The following is an 8384-nucleotide window of genomic DNA, read 5'->3' as shown; positions in this document are numbered from 1 at the left end:
ACATCTCTAATACACACCACGTCATACTTTACTCTCTTCTGCTATTTGCTTATTTTATAACTTTTCACACGTCAACTTTTTAAGCTTATGTTATTGATTGCATTCGCCGTCTTATCATATATATAATATGCTTAAAAACATAATCCACTCAAACATAGTGAAGCCATTCCAGTCTATGAGGAAAAACAGGTTGATATGTGGTGGAGTCCTGAAGTCTCGTGTCTGCTGGAGTCACTCTTTGGCAGTCACGTCTGTGTTTTTGTGTGTGTGTGTGTCTGTGGAGCAGTGATCTTGTCCAGTTGTCCTTTTCATTCCAGCCAAAACTTCAGACCATGGCGGTGAAGCGCTGACCCTCTGACATTCCTACACCGATAAGGCACAAGTGCTGCGTGAAGTTACAAACTTCTGGGTCACAGTGGAGATTCTTTGGTTACCGAGCGGCCTTCCAGTCCCCAAAAATCAAGAATGAGTTACTCTTTGTTGCTGCTATTGCACCGTATTCACAACTGATAATCCTTTTCTGAACCAGAGTGTGTCTGTGTGTGTGTGTGCACTCATCATCCTCGCACTGATCGGTTGTTTCTTTGATGAGCGAGTCCAGTTTCTGTCCCGATTGGTTTCTTCATTAACACAAAGAAAATTAAATAGTAGTTCTGACTCCCTCTCTAATGCTTCATGAGTGGTGGAGCGTCTTTAAAGACAAAAATGTGAGATGAAATCCTTCTTCATGTAAAAACTCATCAACACCGAACCTGGTTCATCAATTCAGCTGACAGACCCTAAAATCACCGAGTTCCTACACCATGTGCATGGACATCTGAGAGGAACCGTACTGACGTCCGTCACAAGAGCTGCCGCCCTGCTGGCCGCCGGTGGTGTTGCCAATCATGTGCATAGTGTCCATGCTCCCGTTGGACAGGTACTGACGCTCGGCGAAGGCCCCGGCAGGAGTGGAGGAGCACAGCAGTCCCCCCTGCGGCTTCTCGGGGCTGGCAGCCAGGCGAGGAGAGGTGGGGAAGTTGTATCCGTACAGGTTGTAAGGGTTGTGCAGCGAGAAAGCGTTGTAGGAGCCCTGCTGCACATGGTGGTGGCCACCGCTAAACATGTGAGCGGAGGAAGGAGAGGACCCGGATGAAGAGGAGGAGGCAGAGCTGGAGCCGCCTCCAGCCTGCATCACATACTGGAGCTGAGAGGCTGGAAACGAGCCCAGCTGACCGCTGTAGGCATCCATCTTGCCTCCAGTGCTGCTACCGCTGCCACTGCCGGCATGCAGGGCGGCACCCACGCCTCCCTGACCAATCAAAGAGGAAGTCCTCTGTGGCAGGAAAGATTCAGAGGGCTGGGCAGAGGCCACAGCGCCCCCTGCAGCTTGGAGGCGTCCGTAGGAGCTGTCGGCCAGGCCGCCATAGCCCTGCAGGGCCGCCATGTTGCTGCGAGCACAGGCCGGGTACTCCGACAGGCCCAGGTTACAGAGCTGACTCTCTCTGCAGCCCACATTGAAGGTGTTTGGGGCCAAGTGGAAGGTTGGGGGGGAGCAGGAGGGAGACAGGAGGTGCGCCGCACCAGAGGGAGACGGGGTTCCTGTGCTGGAGGTGGTGGGAGAGGTGCCGGTGCTGCCACCTGGAAAACAGTGAAGCAGAGTAAATAAACGGCATGACAAGCAAGACCGTGGCGCTGAGTTTAGGTCAAACATTCAGTATCATTTTAGATCGTCGTATTATTTATTTCTGCTTCCACACCTTCTAATAGGTGAAGTTGGAGTGACATGAATCCCTACTTGCCTGCCTCTGACCTCCGATGAGCTAACTAGAAACAAACAAGGTTTCCCTGCAGGGAGGCATTAGTCTCCCAGTGCCAGACTTCCAAAGCTTTTCCACTCTGTGGCAGGGAAAGACAAAATGTCTTTCACAACTGTGTGTGGAATGTGAACAATTTCATTTAATTCTCTAAAATGTGTTTATTGTATTTCCACAGAATGAACCAAGCTCTTTTGTCTCATGATCACATTCTCTTCCTAAAAAGCTGGCAGACAGACCTCAGAGCACTTTTTTCCATTTTGATTTCCAGAGTTAAAGGTAGATTTTTCGTTTGTTAATGTTCACTTAATTTGTTAATATGTATGTTACATTTGGATTTTATGAGATTTGATTAAGCAGTGAAGGTGACTCCATCCTTACATCTGGTATAGACAGGACCTAACAGCAAGGCTGTCCAGGAATTTATTCATGGGCTGATTATTGAAAATAAATTAATCAATGCTCAAACGCAAGGAGTCCTGATTATAAGGACCCCAGACAGGTGAAAACAACCAACAGGCCCTTGACTGGTGACTGGTCTGTCCATCCATCATTTCATCTGTGTGACACGCGTGAGCGAAAGCAACAATTCATAGTCACACATGTAACTAAATCATCCTCGTGGAAGCATGCGAGATAAATGTGTCATGTTGAAGTTAAATACAATCACTATCACTGTGCACATAACAGTGACTACATGGGAGCTGTGCAGGTTGCTACCACTGGTTTGAAGTCTGTTTTCAAAAATCTAAACTGGTTTTTTCCAGATCTGGAAAATTTACAACCATACTTGAACTCATACAGGAACTCAGAAGAAAGTACTTTATAAATTCACCTGTCGCTAATTTATCGAGCCATGAGAATTTTTTTTTTAACCTCAGTGGAGGTTTTAGTCTTTGATTCTGTGTTGGAGATCATGGCCGTATTGTAAAATCTATTGCTGGTATGTGGTGATAAATATGGATTGAGTTTTGACTGCGTCTGGTCAACAGAGCCGCCCCACGTATATGTAGCCTGTATTCAGTGTAAGTCTGTTGGCACCAATAACGTCGAGTCTTTCATAGTGAAATGATAGCTGTGGGATATCAATCACATTCTTCTCTATTAATGAGGATTTGGCCCGAGTTCATGTTGCTGTTGGGGAAATTCAGTTTGAAACCAGAGTGAGGAGGAGGAGGCATAACTAAATAATCCAGGACTCGCTTGGCTCGGGTTCTGATTTTAGACCATATGCCTTCGATAATATCAATCTGCTCTGCTGGAGGAGATGAGAGTGGGAGGAGGGGGCACGGAGGGAAGGATTGAAATAAAGAAAAGATGGAGAGAAAGGTAGATATGTGAAGAAAAAGAGGACAGAAGGCTAGTTTGGTGATGTCATGTTTTCCTCTGGTTTGAGGGCCTTGAGGTGCTTCAGCGCTGAGGGAGAGGAGCTGATTACTTGAAGGAGAAAGGGTGCGATAAGGGCAAAACCGCACATGGACATGCAACACATAAACACCGCAGTGTCCTCACAGGGTGACACAGGGTTCACTGGCGGCGCAAGGACTTTAATTAAATCTTAATCACTATGGAGGACTTTTAAGATAACAAACACATGTCAGCCTGCTCAGACATACGGAGCATCACGTCATGCTAACCTCTGGAGGTAACAGAGGCGCTTTAGAAGAGCCGCAGCCCTTGATAGGAGCCATGACTAAGTCCTTGATGCGGGCAGTGGAGCTGAGACAAAAGGGAGGTGGCCCCGGCTGACGCTGACTCGTATCAAGGAGCCGTCCAAAAGCCACAGGGTTTGTTTAACGATTTTATTTTGGAGGGGCTGCGCGTGATGTGAAAAGTTCAGCAGACGTGGGCCGACGGAGCCAGAGGAGCAGCGTATGGCCAAGCTCAAATGAAGGACAACCATAGCTGATGCAGTGTGTGGTGATATACGCAGGGAAAATATGCAGAGGGAGAGTTCAGCTTGGGACAGCAGCACACCAAGGTCACGCCGAGTGCAACTGTACACTGCAGAGAGGCCACGTACATTGGAGCTTTTGCCTATATGGCCTGTTGTTCACACGCAAACATGATTAAAAAGATGATTCACACAGAAATGAACAGGTAACTTTCCACAGTGGAGGAACAGAAACTTCAGAATGCTCTATGGAAGTCAGTGCAACATAAATCTGATCCTGCAGGGTTGTTTTTTAAAGGGCCTGATTGGCTGAGAAGGGTTAAGGCTGTCGTGATGTGTTGCTGTGGTTCCTGACAGACTTCAACTACAGAAATAATGGAGGAAGCCCTCCGAACTTTAAAATAACATGTGTGTGGTTTGTTTTTTTTTGTACTTTTACACAAGCTAAATTATAATATTACAACAAAAAATATATAAATATATGGATTTCAAGACCAGATTGTACACATCAGGACAAAAGAGTTTCCAATATGACAGAAACTGTGTCCCATTTACAGCATATTCACAAATAAACAAATGCTATTAGCATATAGCATATAGCACTTTGGATTTCTGAACAGATGTAATGTGCATCCACACACCTTGCTGTTTCTGCATGTTGGTGAAGTCTTCAAATGTGAGGGTTCTCACTGGAGGTCTCCAGAATGCGTACGTTTCCATGATCGCTTCCAGACCAGTCCTGACAGAAGTAGACACACACACACACACACACACAGAGAAAAGATTTCAGGACACACAGAAAACGAGTCAGAAAAAAAAGGAAACACTGAGTAATAATGGCCTCTGCATGTGGGGAGTAGAAGAGAGAGAAGCTTTAGTTGATCAGACTCAGTCTTATGGCTACATGTCCCTTCAAGCTAAATAATCTCTTGTCCTGAAATTTCACCTCTCTACGGGCTTGACCAGGATTTTGGTTCAAGCCGTGTACAGAACTCTCTGATCAAAAATCTCAAACAGATTGTTGCGTTTTCTGTTTTTTTTCTCGCACATTCAAGTCTCTTTCTGCTCTAAGCAACTTTTCTGAAACCCACAGTATAAAAAAAAGTATTTCAATTATTCATCACAGCATAAAGTGCTATTGTTGAACTGAATGGCATTACATTTGGTGTTTCCCCTTCATTATGCATGTAAATATATTGTATTCCACTCCCCAGGAATGTATGATACCAGGTTCAGTCTGTCGTTACACTGTAGATGTGCTTTATTATGTGGTCAAAGGTTTAGCAAATATGCACAAAAACTATACAGTTAAACAGAGAGGAAGTGATCCTGTGTGTGTCTGACAGAGGACAGGCGGGAGAAACTGGAGTCCTGCTTGGAGGAAACTGTGGCCATTAAAAAGGAGCAGGTTTACTGTGCACATAAATCTGAGGTGACGTTTCATCTTGAATCTGTACATGGTTCTCCTTCCTGCTTGATTTACTTCCCTGCACGCCGCTCGGCCCCGTCGCAGCGTCTGTCGCTGCTCCCCGTGTTATTTTAGGGCCACTAACTCCCCAGGCCGCAGCAGCTCGTTAGTGCACCATGTTAATCAGCCCGGGCCCTCGCCATCACTGTGCTCATTCATACAGTCACACTGCTGCGGGACCAAAACTCAAACAAATGAGCTGTATCCCTCCGCCGGGGCCATAAAGCCCAGTCACCAGACACAACTGACGACAGCGCCATAACTTACTGCAGAGACTGGGAGGGGTCTGCATTAAGATGCAATAAGAAATTCAGAAAAAAAGAAAACAAGCTGGTGCTTAATCTGAGAATTAGCAGCGCAGGTTCGCCCTTATTAATTTGGAATTTCCCCTGAATGTGGAATGAGTTGGTAATGCTCCACCGCAAACAGGCTGCTGAAACCCAAAGAAAAGCACCTTCATTTTAACTGTTTATGTCACTCATATCCGAGACCAATATAACCAGTTTAAAAGACGTATGGCACCAATAACAGAGTACCTGTTTCTGCAGATTCTCTATAGTTGTGGTTTTTCATTAGAAGTTGTCAGTGAAAGCGATGTGGAGTTTCCTTTTAATGTCGTTTTCCACAAGAGGTCATGACTGTCAGCATCACAGCTTAATACTATAAAAGTATATTTATAGTTTTATTCTTCTGCTTTGTAACGTTTGAAGTGTTGATGCCTCTCCTTAGTCACTGTGCAAACTACTGTGCCTTTAAAGTAATCACAGCTGGTGTAATTAAAAAGACGTCATCTCCATGACAAGATATTAGTTTATTTATGTTGTTGTAATATCTATCTGGGTATGCTCTGCTGAGATTCTGTCTCAACTTTGACCTTTTTGGTCTCCGTCAGAGTGTATAAATAACAATCCAAGTATCCTCGATTCTGACCTCACTGTGCAGCCTGTCCTGTATGATGCGATATGTCAGTAATATTCAGACAATGGCTTGATATTAATACTGGGTATATACTATATCTGGTTAATAGTTAAATGAAGTGTATGTAATGATTTGGGACAATAAAAAAAGGAATTTTTCCCAATATTATCAGTGAAAGATCTTAAAATGCACCTGTTATTTCTTGAAAAACAGAAGGTGTAATAGTCACAATTTAATAATAAAATCCATCATATGTTCTTAGATTTGCACATTTTTGAAAGTAATGCTGTATATGATGCTAAAATACCTCAGACCAGAATGCCTTTCGTTAAAACATTTCATACTCTCCTTTAAGGTAACATAAAATAAAATAAAATAAAATAAGGAGTATTTCCTGTTTAAAAATCAAATCTGAGCCACAAAATAATAAAACAGTCCATGTACAGTGCACTGAAGTAAAAACATCCACATTTACATTATGGTTCAGCAAACCGCAGAATCCAGAGTGACTTACAGTGTGTGACCAATTAAACTCCTAAATCACCATAATTATGCCAGTGTGGGTCAAAGGTCAAAGCTGCAGCTCACTAACAATATTCATGAATGATCAAAGGGGGGGGAGCTATGGATGTAAAGCATGAAATTCAGAATGACCCAGAGAGGGCTTTTAAGGTAACAGAGGCAGAGTCCTCACAACAACCCGCAACCCCTGAGGAGAAGGAATCCCGAGCAGCCTGGTACGTGAGGATAAATTCATTTTCTCTCTCTGTGGACAAATATCTCATCCCCCGTTATCTTTTCATCTGTAGCTTTTCTGCAATGAAATTCTAATGCCAGTTCATAAATCAAGCAGTCTATTGTTTGAAAAACGAAAAAAGATGTCTCAAATATCTGTGTGCCAATAATGCAGACCAGATGAGGGGGCTGCTTTCATGTGCGGAGGGGTCTGGTGGTTCACTGCACCCCCTCTTCCTCCTCCACCAGTGTTATATATGATAATTCAGAGACTGCGAGAAAAATCAAGAGAGCAGAGAGGCCGAGAAGGAGAGAAGGCAGAGGGAAAAATCAAGGCAAAGAGAGGCTAGCTTCAAAATTACAACATACACTCATGTTAGATCGACAGGATTCTAGGAGTCATCAGTCAATAGCTGTCCTTTCTGGGTCTGACAACTGTGTCTGTGCTGACTGTGGTCAAAATAAGAGTGCAACGATTTCAGTCCTCTAATACATGATGCATTGTGTGTCACTGTGTTGCACTGTATGGTGTGTGTAATAAAAAAAATAGTTCAGACAGTGTTAATAACCCTGTGAGCATGGATGTGGTGATTTGCAGGTCAAAAGATGTCTAGACGTCTAGGTTGAAGTGGGCTAAAGTTTCTAACATGTAGCCATTTTTCCGACAGCATTTTACGACCATGATTCAGCCTGAAGCAGGTCCTAACTATGTGTTGAAATTTTTATGGTTTTATGTAACTTAATGTCTAAAAAAAAAGCTACAAGCGTGGGGACGAGGGCACCAAACCAACAAACTCAATAGCCCTCACAAAATGAGAGCAGTTCATAAATGAACTGTAGATTTCGCAGGCTCGGAAATTGTGATTATTCGAGTTTACAGTTCAAAGGTAGAATTATAAGTTCCATCCACAGAAAAGCAGCTGTGGGTGTCATGCTGAATTTTCAAATAAAGTGTGAAAATTGCAGTTCCTCATGTGTCCATTGGAGGGTGTGTCAAAAAGTGACTCCACCCCCACCGGCCTCCATGCTGAACTTCACACCACAAAAGGTTAAATGACAAAAGTAAAAGAATGAAGCTTATGACAACTGAACATGGTGTGAACTTTCATAGAACTCAAGAGAATGTGCCTGACTGACAGGTGATTTATCCTATTGCAACCTACCTGCCTATACAGCCGCTAACCTTATCTCCACCAGTGCTACATCACTTCATTGTGTTTGGACTAGTTGTTGGACAGACTCTGACGTAACACTCCTAACTCTTTATATTCTGTACAATGACAATGAAGTTTTCTATTATATTACGGCAAAAAGCTTCATGGGGAAGCTCATGGAACGTTCGGATGTCTGTTTATGTTACAGTCTGTGGTGTTTATGTGAGCCCTCCTGCGGTCGTGTATGGATCACCAAGATGGCACCAAAAATGGCGGGGAGGCTTACACCTTAAATATTGTTTTAACCAACTGTTTATGAGCCAGAACAACTACTGAGAGTGAAGTACAGTGCACTACAGTAACTTAACTCATGGCTGCCCACTCCCACTAAAAAAACCTCAGATAGTACCAAGAATTAA

The 8384-nt window shown here is 43.7% G+C and overlaps 1 protein-coding gene across 2 annotated transcripts in view; it reads right to left on the bottom strand.

The window, feature by feature from the left end:
• Window positions 1-465: 465 nt before the first annotated feature.
• Window positions 466-8384, bottom strand: part of tbx15 (T-box transcription factor 15) — a 31051-nt gene continuing 23132 nt past the window's right edge. For both annotated transcript variants that reach the window (XM_028393342.1, XM_028393341.1), the window contains exons 7-8: window positions 4332-4429; window positions 466-1620 (exon numbers count right to left, since the gene is read on the bottom strand). In XM_028393342.1, coding sequence (XP_028249143.1) covers window positions 797-1620; window positions 4332-4429 — 922 coding nt within the window. In that variant the 3' untranslated portion in view covers window positions 466-796. The remainder of the gene's footprint in view (window positions 1621-4331; window positions 4430-8384) is intronic.

The sequence above is a fragment of the Parambassis ranga genome, chromosome 21, assembly GCF_900634625.1.
Source record: "Parambassis ranga chromosome 21, fParRan2.1, whole genome shotgun sequence".
Lineage (NCBI taxonomy): Eukaryota > Metazoa > Chordata > Actinopteri > Ambassidae > Parambassis > Parambassis ranga.
Note: the sequence above shows the minus strand (reverse complement) of the source record. Positions and strands in the feature narration are given on the sequence as shown.